This window comes from Loxodonta africana, chromosome 7 (assembly GCF_030014295.1).
Source record: "Loxodonta africana isolate mLoxAfr1 chromosome 7, mLoxAfr1.hap2, whole genome shotgun sequence".
Lineage (NCBI taxonomy): Eukaryota > Metazoa > Chordata > Mammalia > Proboscidea > Elephantidae > Loxodonta > Loxodonta africana.
Window position 1 is genome coordinate 93,762,049 of NC_087348.1, and position 23,899 is coordinate 93,785,947.

At 42.0% G+C, this 23,899-nt stretch overlaps 2 protein-coding genes across 16 annotated transcripts in view; one reads left to right on the plus strand and one right to left on the minus strand.

The window, feature by feature from the left end:
- Positions 1-7,247: 7,247 nt before the first annotated feature.
- On the minus strand, positions 7,248-19,862 carry LOC135232183 (uncharacterized). Its single transcript, XM_064289515.1, has 3 exons — positions 19,856-19,862; positions 8,389-19,531; positions 7,248-7,900 (listed from the first exon to the last, which is right to left on the minus strand). Exons 1-2 carry the CDS (start codon positions 19,860-19,862, stop codon positions 18,375-18,377), a joined length of 1,164 nt encoding a protein of 387 aa, XP_064145585.1. The 3' UTR covers positions 7,248-7,900; positions 8,389-18,374.
- EMSY (EMSY transcriptional repressor, BRCA2 interacting) overlaps positions 18,598-23,899 on the plus strand; it is a 107,665-nt gene continuing 102,363 nt past the window's right edge. For 14 of the 15 annotated variants that reach the window (XM_010599564.3, XM_010599566.3, XM_023538903.2 and 11 more), the window contains exons 1-2: positions 18,780-18,889; positions 20,590-20,698. In XM_010599564.3, coding sequence (XP_010597866.1) covers positions 20,629-20,698 — 70 coding nt within the window. In that variant the 5' untranslated portion in view covers positions 18,780-18,889; positions 20,590-20,628. Of the gene's footprint in view, positions 18,890-20,589; positions 20,699-23,899 lie in introns of all 15 variants that reach the window. The other variant, XM_023538900.2, reaches the window with a different exon arrangement.

A 23,899-nucleotide genomic window follows, 5' to 3' on the forward strand; every position in this document is an offset into this window, starting at 1 on the left:
CCAGCTCTTCTTGACAGCTGACCCCACTGACCAATAGTAGCTCTAGGTGCTTTGCCCAACCTTTGGCTGTGGACCTCCAGGCTTCTGTAGGCTTCCCTATCAGCACCCCTTCTGCAGCCCCATCTCAGCAGCTGGGTGTGCTTGGCCTCTTCTCAGAGAATGGATGGTGACTCCACTGACCCTACCCGCTCCACTCCGAAAGCTACATTTTCCAGCCCCTCCCACCATTGTGTAAGTTCTAATTAGAATAATGAATCTCTTATCCCATAACTTAAAGTGGTTCAGCTTCACTAACTGAACCCTGAGACAATTTGCTTTTCCCAAAGATGAAAATACGTCAATGAGTCAGAGTTGACTCGACGGCAACAAGTATACAACAACGAGCTATGATGAGAGCTCTAGCTTCACCAATATCTTTATAACTTCAGTGCCCTGCATGCAGTTCCGTAAATATTTCTTGAATCGGATTGAAATTTTAGGTTACTTCTTTTTTTTTGTTTTTTTTTACCGGTTACATATTAGTACAGTTATCACTGCAGAGAAAAGCTTCTGGAGCATTTCTTCTAATTGTGGTAGTATATATATAACAAAACATTAGACATGTCAACCATTGTTATGTGTACAATTCAATGATATCATGTCCACCATGTTATGCAATCGTCAACACTATCCATTTTCCTATTTTTTTCATCACCCTTAACAGAAACTCAGTGCTCCTTTGGAGCAGTTTTTGTTTGTTTCTATTAAATTATTTTCCTTGGATCGATTTAAGGGTATAGAGTCCCTTACGATTCTGATGTTTTGACCCAGGATGGTATCTGTTGTGTTGGCTTTATGTGTTCTTCATCTCCTGGGGTACGACAGATTTTCCTTTGGCTTCAATTTTGCTTTCTCTCCCTTGCAAAAACAGAGAAAAACACCACTCTTATGCATTTTCTCCGAAGAAAGTATTTCACACTCATCAGATCAGCAAAAGAGGATATATTGAGTTACCCTTATGGGAATGCTTCTCTGGCCTGGCTGGGCTGAAAATGGTAGAAACAAAGACATCTGGAAGTGGAGTCTCTGCTTACTTGGGCTGGACACCGACTGCAATCAACTCTGAGCCACTTAATTACAGGGGAATTTCCTCCTTGCTACTTACACCATTCAGCACTTATTGGGAGGGGACATGTTACATGCTCACTTTGCCTCCTAGAAAAAAAAATAGGTTAAATGCTGTTTCAATTAGGAAACCATTTATGGCAAGTCTCTCTGAAGCTAGTTCCTATGCTAGGTGCTGGAAACACTGCCCTTTGAGGTGTTCTCAGCCTGAGGGAGCCAAACACAATGAGTTATAGCACAAGTCAATCTGTAATAAGTGGCAAAAAAAAAAAAAAAAAAAGGCATTGACAAAGCGCTATGGAACAGAGGAGGGAGCAATTATATCTGATCAGGGAGTGGTGGTGGTGGTGGGAGGGAGGAAGAAGTCTAAGAGAGGTGTTAACGTATAGGCAGAGGGTCCTAACCTTTATTAAGCAATGAGCTGCGTGAATCAGGGGAGAGAGCTAACAGTTATTTATTAATGATCTATCCTGTGCCAGTCACCGAGCTAGGCACTTTACACGTTGTTGTTGTTAGGTGCCGTTGAGTCCATTCCAACTCATAGTGACCCTGTGTACAACAGGATGAAACACTGCCCGGTCCTGCACCACCCTCACAATTGTTGTTATACTTGAGCCCATTGTGGCAGCCACTGTGTCAGTCCATCTCCTTGAGGGTCTTCCTCTTTTTCACTGACCCTCTACTCTACCAAGCATGATGTCCTTCTCCGGGGACTGATCCCTCCAGATAACATGTCCTAAGTATGTGAGACGAAATCTCGCCATCCTTGCTTGTAAGGAGCATTCTGTTTGTACTTCTTCCAAGACAGATTTGTTTGTTCCTTTGGCAGTCCACAGTATATTCGGTGTTCTTCGCCAATACCACAGTTCAAAGGTGTCAATTCTTCTTCGATCTTCCTTATTCATTGTCCAGCTTTCCATGCATATGAGGTGACCAAAACTACCATGGCTTGGGTCAGGTGCACCTTAGTCTTCAAGGTGACATCTTTGCCTTTTAACACTTTAAGGAGGTCTTTTGCAGCAGATTTGCCCAATGCAATGCATCGTTTGATTTCTTGACTGCCGCTTCCATAGGTGTTGACTGTGGATCCAAGTAAAATGAAATCCTTGACAACTTCAGTCTTTTCTCCGTTTATCACAATGTTGCTTATTGGTCCAGTTGTGAGAATTTTTTTTTTCTTTATGTTGAGGTATAATTTGTACTGAAGGCTGTGGTCTTTGATTTTCATCAGTAAGTGCTTCAAGTTCTCTTCACTTTCAGCAAGCAAGGTTGTGTCATCTCCATAACACAGCTTGTTAGTCTTCCTCCAATCTTGGTGCCCCATTCTTCTTCCTAAAGTCTAGCTTCTCAGATTGTTTGCTCAGCACACAAATTTAATAAGTATGGTGAAAGTATATAACCCTGGTGAACACCCTTCATGACTTTAAACCATGCAGTAATCCCCTTGTTCCGTTTGAACAATTGCCTCTTGATCTAAGTACACATTCCTCATGAGCACAATTAAGCCATTCTTCGCAATGTTATCCATAATTTGTTATGATCCACACAGTTGAATGCCTTTGCATAGTCAATAAAATACAGGTAAATATCTTTCTAGTATTCTCTGCTTTCAGCAAGGATCACTCTGACATCAGCAATGATATCCCCGGTTCCATGTCCTTTTCTGAATCCGGCTTGAATTTTTGGCAGTTCCCTGTTGATGTACTGCTGCAGCCGCTTTTGAATGATCTTCAGCAAAATTTTACTTGTGTGTGAAGTTAATGATATTGTTCGATAATTTCCAAATTCTGTTGGATCACCTTTCTTTGAAATAGGCACAAATATGGGTCTCGTTCAGTCGGTTGGCCAGGTAGCTGTTTTTCAAATTTCTTGGCATAGATGAGTGAGCACTTTCAGCGCTGCATCTGTTTGTTAAAGCATCTCAACCGGTATGCTCTCAATCCCTGGAGCCTTGTTTTTTGCCAAAGCCTTCAGTGTAGCTTGAACTTCTTCCTTCAGTATCATTGGTTCCTGATCATATTCTACCCCCTGAAATGGCTGAATGTTGATCAGTTTTTTTTGGTATATGACTCTGTGTATTCTTCCCATCTTTTTTTAATTAATTAATTTTTTTTTTTGCTGCGTCATATGTCATTTTCCCCATAGAGTTCTTCAATTTTGCAACTCAAGGCTTGAATTTTCTTCTTAATTCTTTCAGCTTGAGAAATGCTGAGCATGTTTTTCCCTTTTGGTTTTCTAACTCCAGGTCTTTGTACATGTCATTATAATACTTTGTCTTCTCGAGCAGCCCTTTGAAATCTTCTGTTCAGCTCTTTTACTTCATCATTTCTTCCATTTGCTTTAGCTACTTGTTGTTCAAGAGCAAGGTTCAGAGTCTCTTCTGACATTCATTTTGGTCTTTTCTTTCTTGTTTTTTTAATGACCTCTTGCTTTCTTCATGTATGATGTCCTTGATGTCATTCCACAACTCGTCTGGTCTTTGGTCATTAGTGTTCAATGCATCAAATCTATTCTTGAGACGGTCTCTAAATTCAGGTGGGATATATTCAGGGTTGTCCTTTGGCTGTCTCGGACTTGTTCTAATTTTCTTCAGCTTCTACTTGAACTTGCACATGAGCAACTGATGATCTGTTCCACAGTGAGCCCCTGGCCTTGTTCTGACTGATATTGAGCTTTTCCATTGTCTCTTTCAACAAATGTAGTTGATTTGATTCCTGTGTATTCCATCTGGGGAGGTCCATGTATATAGTCACTGTTCATGTTGTTGAAAAAATGTATTTGCAATGAAGAAGCATTGGTCTTACGAAATTTCTATCATGTGATCTCTGGCATCGTTTCTATCACCAAGGCCATATTTTCCAACTACCTGTCCTTCTTTGTTCCCAACTTTCCCATTCCAATTTTACACATTAAATCTTCCCAAAACCCATCTGGAGGAAACTGAGGCACAAACAAGTGAAGTAATGTGTTCAAGAACTTGAAAGTGGTAGAACTGGAATTCAAGTCCAGATCTCTCTGACTTCTAAGAACATGAACTACTACCATTTGTGCTTGGAGAATTTTTTTTTTAATTAATTTTTATTGAGTTCTAAGTGAAAGTCAATAAATCAAGTCAGTCTCTCATACAAAAATTTATATATACCTGGCTATACACTCCTAATTGCTCTCCCCATCATGAGACAGCATACTCCTTCCCTCCACTTTCTCTCCTCGTGTCCATTCGGGCAGCTTCCGGCTCCCTCTGCCCTCCCATCTCCCCTCCAGACAGGAGATGCCAACACAGCCTCATGTGTCCACTTGATCCGAGCAGCTCATTCCTCACCAGTATCATTCTCTATTGCATACTCCAGTCCAATCCCTGTCTGAAGAGTTGGCTCTGGGAATGGTTCTTGTCTTGGCCTAACAGAAGGCCTGGGGACCATGGCCTCTGGGGTCCTTCTAGTTCCATTCTGACCATTAAGTCTGGTCTTTTTATGAGAATTTGGGGTCTGCATCCCACTGTTCTCCTGCTCCCTCAGGAGTTCTCTGTTGTGTTTCCTGTCAGGGCAGTCATCAGTTATGGCTGGGCACCATCTAGTTCTTCCGGTCTCAGGCTGGTGTAGACTCCTTTCTGTCTCTTAGGCTCATAATTACCTTGTGTCTTTGGTGTTCCTCATCATTCCTTGCTCCAGGTGTGTTGAGACCAATTGATGCATCTTAGATGGCCACTTGCTAGCGTTTAAGACCCCAGACGCCACTCACTTGGAGAATTTTTACAAAAAACATTTTAGACCGAGTATAAAGAATGAGAAAGATTTTGACATGCTACAGAAGGCAAGGGGGTGGAAGGAAGGGATGGGTAAAGGCATTCTAAGAAGAGAAAGAATGGGAGTACAGTCACAGGGCAGAACATGAAGGTGTGAGGCCTATTTGGGGGAATTTAGGCAGCCAGTGTGGCTGTGGGAAGACATTGTCACTTGCCTATATCACTCTTTTTAAAGTTAGTACATCATTCATTAATTCACTTAACACAGTATTGGCTGCTGGGGTTGCAGAGTTCAAAAAGCTTCAGCTCTTGGTTTCAGTGAGTCTCCAGTCTAATCATAGTCTGGTGAGATAACTGCTACCAGTGCTGATTATTTTGTAAGCTTCAGCCCAGGGTGTGTGTGTGTTTATGTGTATATGGATGTTGTGCATACTCACACAGGATTATCTTGGCCATTTCCTTCTTACAGTTATTTCTCAAGGCGTACACTCCCGGGATTTTATAAGCGTGTGTTCCTTTATTACCTCTGCCTCTCAAAAGGCTGGGATTTGGATTTGAACTGCTGGCCTTGAAGTGATAAGTTTAAAGCCCATAGCATCTCACAGTTTCTCAACAGATGCCCTTTCAACCCAAGAGAGACCGGCCCTGCTCTTCCATTAGCTCACTTAGAAAATAATGATCAACTCTGGGGTTGCAAGGAAAAGATCTTAATTGGAACTGACAAGAAAGTGGGCACCTTCTACCATTTCTCTGCAGACATCACAAGTGCTCAACATTTCTTGAAAAAGAATATGGCTCCAAGTGGAGGGCCTTTCGTTCAGCTGGCTGGAGCAGAGCTTTAAAAAAATGCATTTCATCTCTGGCAAATCACGGCCGAATGTCATAAACAGCTGGAAACTCTCTGAGGTGAAGACAAGTTGGATATTATGTTTGGATTTATAGCCCCCTCCCCCACGATAGCTGATTTCCATTTCCGACAGGGTTATTATTTCCATCTTTCTGAAACATCTTGGATCTCACCTTGGATAATTACTGATTATCATCAGCTCCTCACCTGAGGCGTCGTAGCACTTGTGTGAACCTAAAAAAAAACTTTTTCTTTTATCAAAAATGAACTGAGGAAAACTCAATTTTGTGACTATGTATTCCCATTTTCATTTGCAATTCCCTTTGGCTTTCTAATGATCAAGCCATTAATCAGTGTCAAATCACCATTCACAGCACAGACTGTATTTTTACCTCTTGGCTTCCAACATGGATTAAATGGCAATTACTTGTGTTGTTAGGTCTGGTGCTCTCCCAGGAGGTACTATGGTAATTACAGACTCAGAAACTTTTAGGGTGTAGACAAAATCTCAGTGGCCAGCTAAGGTTTTTAGCCAAGGGTGTGCATCAAGATCTTCTGAAATTTCATAAATTCCCTGGGTTATTCTGACAAGTCCTTTTGACTGAAGACCACTAAGAGTCCAACATCCCTCCTTTTGCTTCTTGAAGTTGTCACTCTGTATGTCCTTTCATGCCTCCATGCCTTTGCTTCTCCTATTCCCTCTGCCTTGATATCCTCTCCTCACTCCTCTACCACTTGCCGCCTGGTAAAATCCTGCTTACCCAATGAGGCCCAGCCAAAATGGCTACCTCTGCTGGGAAGCCTTCTGTGATGGAAAGAATTATTTTCTCCCTGCTTCCGCAGCACTTCTTAAATACTTTTATCATCCTGTGTTATCCCCTTCTACTATGATATTCAGAGCTATCTGTATATATGTCTCTCTACCTCACTCAAGAGGAAAAAAGTTGTATTTTATTCATCTTTATATCTCAGGGTCTGGAGTGGGGCCTGGCACTTGAATAAATGAGGAAGCTGATACCCAAAGAGACTTCTAATTTACATTGGTCTGTTTGATTTAGCCTGATCTGGGTTTCTTCTGTATTTATTCAGTAAGGTGCTTATAAGGACTGATGTGCAAGGCCGTGAAAGGGAAAGACCTAAAGAGCCTGGTATTATTTTTTAATATTCTTCTTAAAACATCACTTTCTCAATAATAGCAATAATAGCTGGTTTAATCTGAATTAGTAATGTAAGACTGAATACAAACTTGAAGTTGAAAATGTGTTTTCAGGAAAGCAGACAATCTTACAAAAATCCAAACTGTACATTGCTTCCATTAGTGTAGGGAAGGTTAGCCTGAAAATCAGGAGACATACCCCTGGTTCCTGAGTGATTTCTTCTAACTCAGAGTCTATGACCTTAACCAGTATCATCAGTCAACTGATGTAGCAACGTTATTCTATACCTAGGAGAATGAAGATTCTTAATAAGGTCCTAAGGAATTTTACAAAATACATTATTAAATTATAATGATATAAATTCCTAAAAAGAAACTTGGAAAAAAGAATCATCCATAGTTCTACCACTCTAATTTATTATTCTGGTTTTAGCATGTCTTCTTCCATTATTCTTTTTTAAATAACATTTTATTGTGTTTTCAGTAAAGGTTTACATAGTAGTTTAGGTTCCCATTTAACAATTTCTACATAAGTTTTTCAGTGACATTGGTTACAATCTTCACAGTATGTGACCATTTTGATGGTTTCCATTCTGGTTCTTTCATTTCCATAAATCTAGCTTCCCCTCCCCCTTACATTCTCATCTTTGTTTTAAAGTAATTGTCTATCGTTTGGTCTTAGGTAGGTAATTTTTAAAAGCAGCACAGTATTTACCGGTGATATTATTTTTTGAGCCTGTTTGTTATTTAGCTACAAGGTGACCTCAGGGGTTAGTTTCAGTTCAAAGTTTGGAGTATCTCGTGTCTGGGAATCCTCCAGTCTCAACCAGTCCAGTAGGTATTTTTTAAAGCAATTTTAGGTTCTGTTCCACATTTTTCTTCCATTCTATCAGGGTCTATCTATTGTGGCCCTGATGAGAACAGTTGGTAGTAGCAGCCGGGCACCACGTAGTCCTTTTGGTCTCAGGGTAAATGAGATCATGGTTCATGTAGACTATTTATCCTGTAGACTAGTTTCTTCTTTGAGTCTTTGGTTTCCTTCTTGCTCCTTTGCTCCAGACAAGTAGAGACCAATAGTCCATTATTTTTTGATAGTCACATGCATATGCTTTTTCCACTTATCACAAACATTTTTCCTTGATGTTAATTATTTGTAATTTTCAATTTAAACGACTACATACTGGGTAGATACGTGGGATGTATACTCTCCTATTGTAAGATAATTAGGTTGTCAAACTTTCTGATAACATTGTAATTAAAATCTCTGTAATTACAACTTTTCCCATATTTTGGTTATTCTCACAAATGGGAATCCTGTATCAAACGGTTACAAACATTTTTGACGCTTATTACACATTGCCATGGTTTAACTGCAGTGAACATCTGTGGTTCTCCATGTTGTATTCTTTCATCTTCCTCTATTAGTAACACCCTAGCTTTCCTGAGGGAAACCAAGCCAACTCCATGTGCTTTGGGAATAAATGACTCTACCCACATCCCTCCTCCTTTTCCCAGAGAGTAACATGTGGCTCATACCTGGCAAATCAGGGCATTACATTCCCCTGGCCACAGTTCAGGGATGGTCATGTGACCCAGATAGAGCCAAGAGCAACGGAACAAGGAGACTTTGGTAAGACTGTTGGGAAGGATGGCACTACTCTTTTCTGCTGACCAGGGACGATGATGTAAACTTGGAACTGCTGGGACCCACCACATGGAACCTGAGAATGAAGCCAATACAGTAGAAGACAGAGCTGAGGGATGGAGAGATACTAGGACAGGCCCTGTTTGAATTGCTGGATTCAGTAATGTCTGATGCCAGAACTACCCCAGGACTTTTCAGTAACATGAACCAAAATTTGTCTTTGCTCCTTAAGCTATTTCATTCATTCATTTACTTTTCTATCATTTGTGACCAAACAAGTCTGAGCTGGTACAGGTAGGTCCTTTTTACTGAGGTGTAACTCGTATGAAGTACACAAATCTTGCATGTACAGCTTGATAAACTTTTACACACGTGTATCTATCAATACAGTCATCACTCAGATCAAGGTGTAAGCATTTACAGCACCCTATTTTGAGTAGGTTCTTGGAAACCCTGGTGGTGCGATGGTTAAAGAGCTACGTCTGCTAACCAAAAGGCTGGCAGTTTGAATCCACCAAGTGCTCCTTCAAAACTCTACGGGGCTGTTCTACTCTGTCCTACAGGGTCCCTATGAGTTGGAATCAACTCGACGGCAACAGGTTTGGTTTTTTTTTTTTGGAGTAGGTTCTTGGAGCCCTGGTGGTGCAGTGGTTAAAAGCTTGGCTGGCTAACCCAAAGGTCAGCTTTTGAATCCACCAGCTGCTCCTTGGAAACCCTGTGGGGCAGTTTTACTCTGTCCTATGGGGTCGCTATGAGTCAGAATCGACTTGACAGCAACAAGTTTGGTTTTGGTTTTAGTAGGTTACAAGCTCTATCCCAGTAGTTACTCCCCTAAACTCAACTATGGTTGAGAGTGATTTTTGTAAAATATAGATCTGATTGTGTATTGATAAACAAAAACCAAACAGAAAAAACTTTTTATACTGGGGGGATAAAGTCTGAGTATCTTAACATGCTTTACATGATCCTTCTCTGGTTAACCTTTGATGAACTTTCCAGTCTTTCTTCCTATGGCCTCCTTATGTACCACACATTCTGGCTGAACTGAAATGCATGCAGTACCCAAATCCCAGTGTTGTTCATGCCTGCGAGTTTGCCGTTGGTGCTTCTTTCTCTGCCTTGAATATCCTTTCCTCCTTTGCCTGTTGAACTGTCAAGGCCCTACTCAAATACTGTCTTCTTGGTAACCTTTCCTTACTAGATCCAGGAAAAGGCTCCTTAACGCTTTCCTTATAACTTCACAATACCGTGACGCCATATCTATGGTAATGTATGATAAGGGATGTGTCTGTCTCCCTCCGCCATTAAATTATGAGCTTCTGAAGGGCAGTGATCATGTTTATTCATCCGTTTCTCCAGTGCCTGGTACAGTGTCTTACCCATATTAAGTACTCAACAATGAATAAACAAACTTTATTATGTGTGAATTCTTTAATGTTTACCACAAATCATTTTCTGGAAGAGAAAAGATATGTCTAACCTTTAGAATTACTCCCAGGTTTACGTAACATTTTTGACAACAGTTACCCAAGCCCCTGCTTTTACCATAACACTGGTACAGCTAGTATGCTGTCCATGTAGTTCGTTTTCAGATTGACCTTCTTACCTTTTAATTCTTCTTTTGCACACAGATTCTTTTGGCTTTTAAATTTCATATTCACCCATCCAAGAAAGACAGTATGATACAGTGGAAAAGCATGGGCTTTAGAGTCAGACCTAAGTTTAAATCTTCACCTGGCTCTGTTGCAGTTTGTATTTTCTAGAAATGGCCAGGGTCCCTGCCAAATCCTGCCCAAATTGCAGACTCATGAACAAAAATAAACCTTGTTGTCTTCACCCAGATCGTTTTGTGGTGCTTTGTTATGTAGGAATAGATAACCAGATCAGATTTTGGTATGATAAATGGAATGCTATTTAATAAAAACTAAAACATGTGATTTGGGACTGACTGGACATTGAGGATAGTGTTAGTAAAAGTCCAAAGGGCCTTCAAGAGACTGTTAGCAGAAGCCTGATATCCCTGAAGGAGGCTGTCTGTGAGGGCTTAACATGAGGAAAATCTAATTGGAAGCTAAAGGAAAACAGACCTTTGTTATATAAAACCAAAAACCAAGCTCCCTGCCAGGGAGTCAGTTTCAACTCATGGTGACTCCATGTGTTACAGAGCAGAACTGCTCCATAGGGTTTTCTTGGCTGTAATCTTTACAGAAGCAGATTGCCAGGCCTTTCTTCCACAGAACTGCTGGGTGGGGTCAAACTGCCAACCTTCCAGTTGGTAGCCAAGTGCAAACTGCACAAGCCACAGACCTTAATAGTGGAAGAAAATTTAGCAACATTGTCACCTGTGGTAATGTGAAAATATGAAATATACTTAATGAACTAGATGATCTAGTTAAAGAGATTTCTAGGTAAAATATCAGAGGTGTCACCTGGCTTTTTCTGACTTCGTATAGTAAAATGAAGAAATAAAGAACAAACTGTTAAGAAGAAAGGAGCCAGCACTCACTAATTTTCAAAGTAAAATGTTCTTATTCCCAGATGCCAAGTGGTATTAAAATTAACAAATGGCTGTTGAGCAGATAAACCTAGTGTGCTATCAGGACAACATGGTCTAAAAATGAAGCCCAGGGCATGCATATAAAACCCTCTGTTGTGATTTCAGGAGGTGGTGTCTCTGACAGATAAAACTCCCTCTAGGGATTTCAAGGGTATACCTTGCAGATCTTCTTTGCTAAACAATATGATTTCTATGAATCTTAAGGGTATTGCCCCACAGTAGCCTTACAGGAGGAGCCTTGGAAGCAAAATGGTTAATTAAGTACTAGGCTGCTAACCAAAAGGTTGATGGTTGGAACCCACCAAGTGGCTACACCCACCCAGCGGATCCGAGGGAGAAAGACCTGGTGATCTGCTTCTGTGAAAGATTACAGCCTAGGAAACCCTATGGGGTAGTTCTAGTCTGTCACATGGGGCTGCTATGAGTCAGAACAGACTCAGTGGCAGCTAACAACAGCCTCACAAGATCAAGACAGAGGAGGACTTATCTTTTTTTTTGCCTTGCACTTCTACAATTTTACTTTTTTTTTTTTAATAATACTTTATTGTTTTAGGTGAAAGTTTACACAGCAAATTAGATTCCTCTTTAACAATTTTTTATACAAATTGCTCCCTGCCATTGGTTACAAAGTTTACAATGTGTCAGCACTCATTATTTCCATTCTGTTTGTTCTGTTTCCACTGATCTAGCTTTCCTTCCCCTCCTTGCCTTTTCATCTTTGCTTTTGGGTAAATGTTGACCATTGGGTCTCGTATAGTTAATTGTTTAAGGAAGCACATTACTCACAGGTGATATTGTTTATTTTATAAGCCAACCTATTATTTGGCTGAAAGGTAACCTGTAGAAATAGCTTTAATTCCAAGTTCAAAGGGTACCTTAGGGCAATAGTCTTGGGGGTTCCTCTAACCTCTATCAGCAGAGGGACTTGATGAGCTTTGTTGCTATAGCTTTTGTCAAAAGTAGTATATAAACACCAGTAAGATTCATTAAAAAGCCACGAAATTTTTAAGAGAATTGTACTAATGGAAATACTGCAACCTTAGAGTAAAAGGAACAGAAAGTCCAAAATGAAAAGAAGCCTTTTGGACTCCTGAATTTCTATGAGCAGGAAGCAAGCTGAGAAAACAACTCAGTGTCAAACACCAACCTCTTTTTTTTTTTTTTCTTTAATGGAAAAGGAAGAATGATTCAGAGGGCAGAACCTAGAGTCCAGAGGGTACAGTCAAGAGCTGTGGAGAACCATTCCTAGGCAATAAGACCGAGCCCTAAACAAGGAACTTAATTATTAAAAAGATACAACTTTCTCTGGGCTCTCCCTCTATACTGACTTGGCTTTGGAATCTAACCTGGCAACACGTTGTGAGGAAAGCAAGGCCACACAGAGAAGCCACGTATAGATGTTCTGGTCGACACCTCAGCAAAGGTTTTAGGCAAAGGCCAACATCAACATATGAATGAATAAACGTTCAGATGATTCTAGATCTCAGCCTTCAAGTCCCCACTAAACCCTACCCAAATTGGAGGTTCACGAGCAAAATAAAATATTTAAGCTACAACAATAGTAACCATAGACAACTAGAGCTCCTTAATACCCTTGTGTTCTTGGGAAGAGACTTCTAGTGCTATTTGACTTTGAACAAATTACTTTTAACTCTAAGTCTTGGTTTCCTTGGCTGTAAAATGGAACAATAATTACTATGTTGCGGTACAATGGGTTTCTTTTATGTGGCCTTTCTGGTCCTGGGTTTGCAACTCTCCCAAAAGGATTGGTTGGTTTGCTATCTGCATAAACCGCTTGCGAGGACTGGCTGGTTTGCTATCTGCCTAAGTGGCTTACAAGGATTCGTAGGTTCGCTATCCTCCTAAGCAGTTTGCAAGGTTGGTCAGGTTGCTATTCGAGTAAGTGGCTTGCAATCCACCCAATAGGATTGGTTGGTTTACGAAAGTCATGCCTTGAAATTGGCAAAGAGTTTTCATATATAAATAGCCCATCTCACAGAAGTTTTTTGGGGACCTCCTGATCAATAAGAGCCTGGAGAGGAGCACATCCTTCAATAAATGCTATCTAATATTTTTTTTTTAATATTGGCTGGGTTTGTTTTTTAATATTAGTTCAACTTATTTCCATGAAGTTGTTCTAGTTCTACTACTCTGTACACATTCCCCTTCAGGCTATGTGTGTGTTATATACATCTACACACACACACACAGATATACATGCATGTATAAAACCTGGTATATATATTTCTCACCTCCACTGATTCTCATTTCTGGTATTCATGTCCCGGTACAGTCCTCTCCCACAATGAATAGGGTTGCAGAAATGATCTGTTGGAGGTTAGGTCAAAAAAGACATTGTTGCTTCTGTACTGCTCTCTTTCTTCGATCACTTGCTCTGGAGAAAGCCAGCTACCACGTTGTGAAGATGCTCAAGTGGCTTGTAAGGAGGTCCACATAGCTTAAGAAACTGAGAACTCTTGCCTCACTAACTTGACAACCATGCGAGTGTGCTACCTTTGAAGTGGGTTCTCCAGGCCTAGTCAGCTTTGAGATGACCGCAACCTCCTGGGAGACCCTGAGCCAGAACCACCCAACTAAGCTGCTCTTAACATTGGTTTTCCACAGAAACTCTGGAAACAGTATGAGATAAAAAATACTATTATTGCTTTAATCCATAAGGTTTGAGATAATTTATTATGCAGCAATAATTCACAGATATATTAGTTAATTACTGCTGTAGGGGAAACACTAGCTCAAGTTGAGGACTGTTTTAGAGTCCATGTGGAAGGACAGGGGTGGCTGAACGGACTTGAAGATGCTGATGAGACTGAGTTTGAAATAAATGACCATGAGGTTCAAGGTAGAAAGTGAAGACAGAGGAGGCAAACAGACCTGGAGAACTGGGAGAGACTATAAACCTGCAGACTTCACTGAAGTTGAAAAGCAGGTTTGGTGAGGGTAAAGGAGTAAGAAATCTGGAATAAAAGAAAGTTTTGTTTAGAATGTGCAATACTTTGGTTACTGATTTCAGCAGTGTTAACAGTTCTGCAGAACGAAGTGCAGGAAGTGGTCACAGAAGTGGATGGTCAAATGGCAGTGGTGGTGAAAGGCTTTTATGTTGGTGAGTTCAAAGGCACAGAGGACAATGGATCGGCCTAAGCTGATGACAGGATACTGCTAAAATCTTCTCCCTAAAAGAGTGACAGGTCCCTAGGTGGTGCAAGTGGTTTGCACTCATCTGCTAACCTACAGGTTGGCAATTCAAACCTACCTACTGGTACCATGGAAGAAAGTCCTGGTGATCTGCTTCTGTTAAGATTTAAAAAAACCCAGGGAAACCCTGTGAAACAGTTCTACTCTGTAACACGTGGTCACCATGAGTCAAAAATGACTCCATGGCAATTAACAACAAAACAATGATGGAATGAGGGTGGAACAGTGTATGGCCTGATGACGAAGGCAGGGGAGCTGGCTTGGAATCTGTAGTGAGAAGTTAGAATACCAGCCGCTATTCCTGGTTCCAGTGGACACCCTGGTGGTGTGAAGGTTAAGAGTTTGGCTGCTAACCAAAAGGTTAGCAGTTCCAATTCACCAGGTACTCCTTGGAAACCCTATAGGGCAGTTCTACCCTGTCCTAAAGGGTTGCTACGAGTTGGAATTGACTTGATGGCAATGGGTTTGGTTTGGTTTTGGTTTATTCCTGGTTCCAGATATTGATAGTGGGCAAGAATGAAGATGTCCACTTGAAAGGTCTTCAAGGGAAGCAGTGCATTTAAGAAAAAAGAACTGAGATCAGATTTTAGACAAGATAAAGAGGCCGCAGCAGTATTCTAGGAAAAGATTAGATATGTAAGCAAGTTTCTTGGCACGATAGGATTGTTTGTAAAGAAACCAGAACTTTTAGTCTATTGGCAATTGGGAGTCATTGAAATGAAGCCCTGGTGGCATAATGGTTAAGAGTTCAGCTGCTAAGCAAAAGGCTGGCAGTTCGAATCTTAGAAGCCACTCCTTGGAAATCCTATGGGGTGGTTCTGTTCTGTCCTACAGGGCTGCTGAGTCGGATTCGACTTGACAGCATCAGGTTTATAAGGTTTTATGCAGGAAACTGACACAACAAGCTTAGAATTTTGGAAAGCTCCCCTAGATACCAGTAGCAGTGTAGTGGATATACTGGGCAAGGGCGGAGGTCCACAGAGGTTCCTCTGGAGGAAGGGGGTTGGTAAAAAGTCCATTCCACAGAGGTGATAAGCCCCATCATGCACACCACTGAAACAATGAGGTCAGCTACTTAGGAAGTGGAGACTACGTAATTTAATGGAAGATGAGGGAGAGAGAGGAGTGGAGGCAGTTGGCAAGGAAGAGAATTTAATGTGGGAAACATTTGGGAATTCATTAACATCAGAGGTGGCACAGGGAAGGCAGTTTCTGGCTACAAAAGAAATACGGTTAGAAGGAAGGGAGGGGATGTGTGGTAGATTAGAGGTAGCATATAGTGGCCAGCAGCATCAACATCATTTCGGAGATTATTAGATACACAGGGTCTCGAGCCTCATGCCAGACCTACTCATCAAATCTGCACTTTCTCAAGATCCTCAGATGGTTCATATTAGACGTTAACAGTTTGAGAACTACTGGTCTAGAGCACAGACTCTGGAGCCATACAGCTTAGGTTTAAATCCTCGCTTTACCATTTACATATTTAGAATGTGTGACTTTAGGCAAGCTATTTAACCTCCTCCCCATGCCTGCTTCCCCATTTATAATTAAGAATAGTAAGTTTCCACCTCATAAAGCTAAGATCCAAAGTTAATATGTGAAATGCCTAGATAATACTTGGTGCTTAGAAAGCATATCAAACCAAAAGCCCGTTGCTGTCGAGTCAATTCCGACTCATAGGGACCCTATAGGACTCAGTAGAATGCCCCATAGAGTTTCCAAGGAGCATCTTGTGTATTCAAACTGCCGGCCTTTTCATTAGCAGCTGCAGCTCTTAACCACTATGCCACTAGGGTTTTCTTAGTAAGCCTAGCACTAGCTACTTTCCAGTCTCATTTTCTACTTAGTATGATCAGGGTTGGTCTTATAAGCTCCTTGTCTTTTCATTTCTACCCCCTTATGTCATTATGGGAAACCCTGGTGGCGTAGTGATTAAGTGCTACGGCTGCTAAACAAAGGATCGGCAGTTTGAATCCACCAGGCGCTCCTTGGAAACTCTGTGGGGCAGTTCTACTCTGTCCTATGGGCTCACTATGAGTCGGAATCGACTCCACAGCACTGGGCTTGGTTTTTGGTTCTGGTATGCTGAGCAAATAATCTGAGAAGCCAGACTGTATGAAGAATGGGGCATCAGGATTGGAGGAAGACTCATTAACAACCTGTGTTATGCAGATGACACAAGCTTGCTTGCTGAAAGTGAAGAAGACTCGAAGCACTTACTGATGAAGATCAAAGACCAGAGCCTTCAGTATGGATTACACCTCAACATAAAGAAAACAAAAATCCTCACAACTGGACCAATAAGCAATATCATGATAAATGGAGAAAAGACTGAAGGTGTCAAGGATTTCATTTTACTTGGATCCACAATCAATGCCCATGGAAGCAGCAGTCAAGAAATCAAACAACATATCACATTGGGCAAATCTGCTGCAAAAGACCTCTTTAAAGTGTTAAAAAGTAAAGATGTCACTTTAAGGACTAAGGTGCGCCTGACCCAAGCCATATTTGTAATTGCTTCATATGCACGTGAAAGCTGGACAATGCATAAGATGGAAGAATTGAAGCCTTTGAGTTATGGTACCGGTGAAGAATACTGAATATACCATGGATTGCCAAAAGAACCAACAAATCTGTTTTGGAAGAAGTATAGCGAGAATGCTTCTTGAAAACAAGACTCCGTATCACATACTTTGGACATGTTATCAGGAGGGACCAGTCCCTGAAGGACATCATGCTGGGTAAATTAGAAGGTCAGCAAAAAAAAGAAGACCCTCAACAAGATGGATTGACACAGTGACTGCATCGACGGGCTCAAGCATAACATGACTGTGAAGATGGCACAGGACTAGGCAGTTTTGTTCTGTTGTTGCTGAGTCGGAATTGACTTGACAGCACCTAACAACAACGTGGCATTTTGAAATTTGTTGTAAAGTACTCTTGGAGGTCAAAAAACCTCGGGTACAAATGACTTTGGGTGAATTCCTGAGTATGTATATATTTTCTCATCCACAGTCTGAGGGACCTTAATTATACCTGCTCCATTGAGATGCTGTAAGGCTCAGATCAAACAATGGATGTTAAAATTGCAAAATCTTCTATTAAGGTTTCATGTATCATCTTTTCAAGGGTTCTTAAACATTTGGCCTGAAAGCAGGTGGTATCCCAACTTAGTGGGAAACACATGGAAGAGAATGCACTCCAAGGTCAGGGAACGAGTGGAGGGAGATCCTGAAGGTTAATTTGCCCCACTGTACGATTTTCTGAAGGGGCAGGCTTAGATTTCAACAATTATTTCCCTGGACCTTGGACAGTAGTTTTAGCTAATAGGTAAAAAGTAGTAGGAAAGTTAAATGCTGTTACTTATTTTCTCTTCCTAACCTACAGCTCCATTCAAGAACAGCCTGACACGTTTGTACGGTGGTTCACAACTTTTATCTACATTGTGTCTTACAACATCACCATAGGGTAGTATTAAGCACATTTTTCAGAGAAGGAAAGTATGTCTGGTAATAGCAGAATACATATAAAAAGACCCTCTGACTTGAGCATTTCTAGCCAGATCCCATGTTGCTACCCAAAATACAAAATTTAAAGAGAACTGAATCTTCAAGAATACCAGGTACTGGCTTCGATTTTACGGTCGCGAGTAAGTTTACAGTGGGATCCTTTTCTCATCTGTAAAATACCTTCTTCACAAAATTGTTGTAAGATTAAATAAGAAAGGCTGAAGGTGCACCTACCACGTCGTAGGGGCTCAAGTAAACCCCTTCTGCTTCTTGCCTTTGACAGATATAGCACGAGATAATCACCATTCTCGCTTCACATGTGGAGAAACCCAAAGTCGAGAAAGACTGACTATAACCCAAATCGGAGCCTGACCTGTTGGTTCCCCTTGTCTACATGCAACTCCGCAGCCCCCAGAGTGGGTAGAGGCACCTGCGATGTCCACTATGTCCGTACCCGTAACGTGGATTATCTCTGAGTTGTCGTTTGGGAGGCCGGCGGCCGCTGATAATTGCTCCCATGATTGTGAGAAATCCATTCCTAATCCTCAACGCCGGATCAGGGACAAAGCTACTTTCCCATCATCCCTAACTTCCCCTAGCGTAAAGGTCGCAGCAAATTCTCGGACCCAGCCACTGACGCCATTTCGACCGCTACGTGTGACGCCACACGTAGCAGAGAGCGCAGCCGATTGGCTGGGAGACAGCAACTCCCGAGGAGAGGCGCGCGAAGCCAGAGAGAAGAGGGTATGGAGGTGAAGCCAAAGAAACTACAATCCCAGCCTTCCTTGCGCGTGAGACAGCAAACCCGGAGCAAAAGAGGAGAGAGCCTGGGTTCGGACCACAACTCCCAGCACCCCTCGCGATGTCTCTTTTTTCCTTTCGTAACGCAGAGGAAAAGGGGGCCAAGAAGAATGGAGGCCTTTTGGTGTCTATTCTCCGAAAGGCGGGAAAGGCGAACTACACCTCCCGACTGGCAGCGCGTGGGTGCGCCTGCGCCTTGATACCTGTCGCCATCTTGCCCCCTCAGAGGTACCGCAAACAAACCCAATTCCTGGTGTCCCCTAGTCTTGGCGGAGGAGCCTTTTAGATGAGCGCCGAAAGGCCGGGCAGGTAGGTGACTCTCAGGCAGGGTCCTGGGAAGAGCTGGCAGCCTAGCCAGGCTAGAGGAGCTCCAGACCAAGCATTCGGAGCCCGGTTTGGGGCGCTTTGCCCCATCCCCCGTTGTCTCATAACGGGATCGCGGTGCTCCCCGATGTGGGCTAAGGGGGTCTCTGGCAGGCCTGGTGCTGGAGTCCTTGGGGTCCAGCTTTGGGAGCCTCCCGGTGAGTCTCGGCTCATCTGGCTGGCTGTCCGCGCGCCTAATCTCTCTCGGTTGTCCTTTCCGCTGAGGAGGGAGGGAGGCACGGACGCCGGCCGGGGCCCCTGACACTGGCTCCTGGCCCCGAGGGTCTTCGGTCGTGGGCTTGACATTGGGGCGGGCGCTGAGAAGCCCCGGTGCGGAGGGTGGGCGGGCTGCTCTTGTTGTGGTGCTGTGAAAGAGTGCGTGTTTAGGGAGGGGGCGGGGCGGGTTGCCTCCTTGACACTTGAGTGGGGTAAAGATTACACTAGATCTCGGTTCCCTGGGCGGGCTCCGGCATCTACTGCCCAGGTTTCCGAAGCGGTGTGGCCCGGTGGTGGGGTCCGCTGGCGGGGACGCCTCGGGATGCCGTGACGTGTGCCTGATTCGGGCGGTCGCCGGCCGCCTCCGAGATCCTGTCGGGAGGCGGGGACTGGCCTGTGGAGGGAGCGGATTCCTTTGGCTCTGCCCCTTCTTCCTCCTACCCACCCCTTTTCTTTATGTCATCTTGCCGAGTGGGGCGCGCAGTTCAGTTCTCCTTGCTCTGGGTTGGTTCTGAACTGAGAGGACTATGGGAAGAAGGGGGAGGGGGGCTCAAATCGGGGCGAAGAGTTGGAGTTAGCAGCCTCAGCGCCTGGAACGAGATGTATAGCAAGTTAGTTATTTCGGCTCGGTGTGTGATTCCTAGGCTAGACAGCGGGCTCGTTCATTCATTCGTTTTACACACTCACTGCCTCAACCATCCATTGATCTATTTAAGAAATATTTTCCGCGGTTTTACTATGAGCTAAGCAAGTATTGTCCAAGAGCCCAGAGTTTTTTATCCTCTAAACCAGGGAGTTTTCAGTACGGAATCAGTTCCTGGGATACCAATAGTAAACTTGGTAAATAGTTGTTTAACGACTACAGGGTCCAAATTTATATTTCATTGTTAAGGCTTGAAGAGAGAGTTCTTTATTAAGTTCCATTTACCCAGGAAATGATCTAAGAGCTATCTGTACTTTGTCTTACGTAACTCGTGAGGAAACAGACCTGGAGAAATCAAACAACTTGCTTAATGTTACACAGATAGTAGCACCTATTTATTAAAATAAAAAAAATTTTTTTTTCTTTTTAGCCCCTGCTCTTTAATCCTCCTAACAAACTAGGTGGTATTATCTCTGTTTAGCAAATGTGTAAGTTTCAAGATTCAGAGAGGCTAATTTACCCAGTATCACAACACCAGTAAGTCTAAAAGCTGGAACTGGAACCTAGATGTGTCCAACCCTAAACCCTGTGCTCTTTCCACTGTCATAGGCTGGCATATTAAGTTCTCAAATGGTTAATTCTTCATTTTTCAGAAGTTGAAAAGTGTGGTATTAAAAAAGGATTGTGGGATATCTTCTTGGTTTTACTTCTTAGCCTGTCGAACACAAGGTGAGTGGCCTTTTGAACGTGCCTTAGTAATTTGATTTCTTTTTTTTCTTTTTGGCAGGGAAGACAAGCTCTCTGGGGCTACCAAAAGGAAGCAGCAATGCCTGTTGTGTGGCCAACCCTTTTGGATCTCAGCAGGGATGAATGCAAAAGGATTCTTCGAAAATTGGGTATGATTTTAATTTTTGATGTTTTACACCTTTCTGTGATACTTTTCCCTTTCTGCTTTGGGTCATGGCTATTTGCATAGATGTTGCACCTCATACTAGGTTAGAAATTCCTTGAAGGTATAGCCCCTGTCTCACTCATTGCTATTTCTCCTACCACAGCGCTTTGTACATAATTGGTGCATAAATCATAGTAGTAATAATAGTAGTAGCTAAGAGTTATTGAGGGGTATTGGGCTGATAGGAGCCCTTGACATTCAACAACTCATTTAATCCTCACTCAAACCTAAAAAATAGACTTTTTTGGTCACCATCTTACCTGTGAGGAAACTGAAGCTTTAGAGCCGGAGGTAAAGCTGCTAGTAAGTAGTGGAGTCAGAATTTGAACCCAAGAAGTATAATTCCAGCCTCGCTTTAGTCTACTCTTAACGATCATACTATATTTCCTTCATGGATGTATGCGTGAGTTATACACTATTTCTGAATTCTAAATGTAAACTATGCTGACTTCCCCAAATTATATCTTACTGTCAGTTATAAGGAGCTGTGGTGGCGTAGTGGTTAAGAGCTTGGCTGCAACCAAAAGCTCAAATCCATGAGCAGCTGCTTAGAAACCTTATGGGGCAGTTCTACTACTCTGTATCATAGGGTTGCTCTGAGTCAGGATTGACTCAGTGGCAACAGGTTATCAGTAATAAAACATACTTTATTCTTGTAATTACTTATTTAGTGTCTGGTGGTGTAGTGGTTAAGTGCTACAGCTGCTAACCAAGAGGTTGGCAGTTCAAATCCACCAGGCGCTCCTTGGAAACTCTATGGGGCAGTTCTACTCTGTCCTATAGGGTCGCTGTGAGTCGGAATCGACTCAATGGCAGTGGGTTCAGTGGGTTTTTCCCTGATGGAAACTCCGGTGGCATAGTGGTTAAAAGTTCGGCTGCTAACCAAAAGGTCAGCAGTTCGAATACACTAGGTGTTCCCTGGAAATCCTATGGGGCAGTTCTACTCTGTCTTACAGGGTTGCTGTGATGAATCAGAATTGACTTGATGGCAACGGGTTTTTTTTTTTTTTTTCGCGCCTGAGAGCAACATTTTTCAACCAGAATTTAAGTCCTAATGCTAAGGTACCCATTGTATGTACTGAATTAACGTCTCCCCATGTATCTAAACCGAAAACCAAACCCATTGCCAGAGTGGAGTACGGCAGAGTAGAACTGTTCCATAGGGCTTCCAAGGCTATAATCTTTACAGAAGCAGACTGCCACATCTTTCTCCCATAGAGTGGCTCGCGGCTTCAAACTGCTGACCTTTGGGTAAGCAGCCAAATGCTTAACCACTGTGCCATCAGGGCTTCCCCCATGTATCTAGAATGGTGTTATAGTTATGCACAATCCTTGGGAAAATTGGGAAGAGAGCTATTCAAATCTGTGATTTAAATGAGGACTCTGGTTTGAGACTGTAAATTCCAAGAAAAGGACCTTGTTTGTCTTATTTACTGCTCTGTCCTAGGGCTAGCACATTGTAGGTGTCCAGTAAATGAATAATTTGAAAACGAACATTAAATATTTTAGCAGTGGATATGAATAGATATCCATGGTTTTGAAGGTATACCAGTGTAGGGAAATTGTGGGTCTTGAATTCAGACAGATCTGGGGTCTTAGTCCTGTTACTAATGACCTATGTGATCAAGGACGAGTTGTTTCATCTCCCTAAATCTGCTGACACTTTTGAAAAGAAGGATAGTAATATCTGCCTCATTAGTTTGTTGTGTGGATTAACTGTGTGTAAAGGGCCTATCACAGTGGCTGACATCAGAGTGTAATGTTTTAAATCAGATGCTTTCAGACATCTATTTATTTGCAGCTGAACCTTTTCTTCAAAAGAAGTTTTGTTGGGAATTCCTATGTATAAGTTAAAATCATAGTTGCTGTGGCCCTGCCTACTAATAACTTTTGCCCTTTTTATTTCCCTTCAGGTCACTGTAAGGATTTCTCTTAAACTACTTCTTAGCATTGTGTTTTAGTATTGTCTAGAAAGCCTTTTTTTGGCAATTATTCCTTTATATTGTTTTACCTCATGTCCAAAATTTTAATACTAATGCGAGGATGGTTTTCTACACAATTACATGCAATTGCTGTAACTCAGTTGCTGATTATAAAATTGGACTCATATTTATTTCATAGCTGAAATAATTGCAGAAGGATAGATCACAATATAGCAAATTGGACTGAGGTTTCTGGGCTTCCAGGGCCTTGAATCAAAAGATAATGTTTAAATATAAAAATGGTAGTCTTTAGGTCTAACCAAGAAACCAAACCAGTTGCCATCAAGTCAATTCTGACTCTTAGCGACTCTATAGGACAGAGTAGAACTACCCCATAGGATTTCCAAGGAGTGGCTGGTGGATTTGAACTGCTGACCTTTTGGTTAGCAGCCAAGTTCTTAGCTATAGTACCACCAGGGCTCCTTAAGTCTACGTATACCCATAATTTTAAATCAGAGCCGTGTGAGTAATGCTGCTGGGGAGCTGTGTCTATTAAAATGAAACAAAACAAAACAAAGCTATCCTACAGGGAAATGTAATGTGCAGTGAGCCTTCACTTTAGGAGGTGAGTGAATTGTAGAAAGATTTCTTCTTCACCTGTTGGCTTATTATCATAACAATGAAACCTTTGAAATGCCTTCAACCAAAGCTTTGAACCGCTTCATTCTGGTTGGAACCCCTGCTGAGAATTTGCATTTCTACCCAAGATATGCTGAGTCAAAATCACTTAAATTTTACTTAATTAAAGATAAATTGAGGTAGAGAATTTGTTTCTGATGTGCTGAATATTCCAAAAACACAAAGAAAAGAATATACCAGTGATAGATAAATGCTTCCTTCCTTCTGATCTGCTTCTCTACTACCCTGTTTTATGTGACCATTTCTGAGCTGTAACTCTAACATGGCGCTTTATGGACTACAGTATAAAATTTGTTTAAATGGAATGGGTTGAGGGCTTTGTAAAAATAGCTCAGCAACTCTTATTTTCTGAGGTGTTTGCATGTGTTTATTATTTCATTATACTTTAGTGTCATTTCAAAAAAAAAAAAAACCCAAACCCTTTGCTGTTGAGTTGATTATGATGCACAGTGACTCTATAGGACAGAGTAGAACTGCCTTACGGGGTTTCCAAAGCTATAAATCTTTAGTGAAGCAGACTGCCA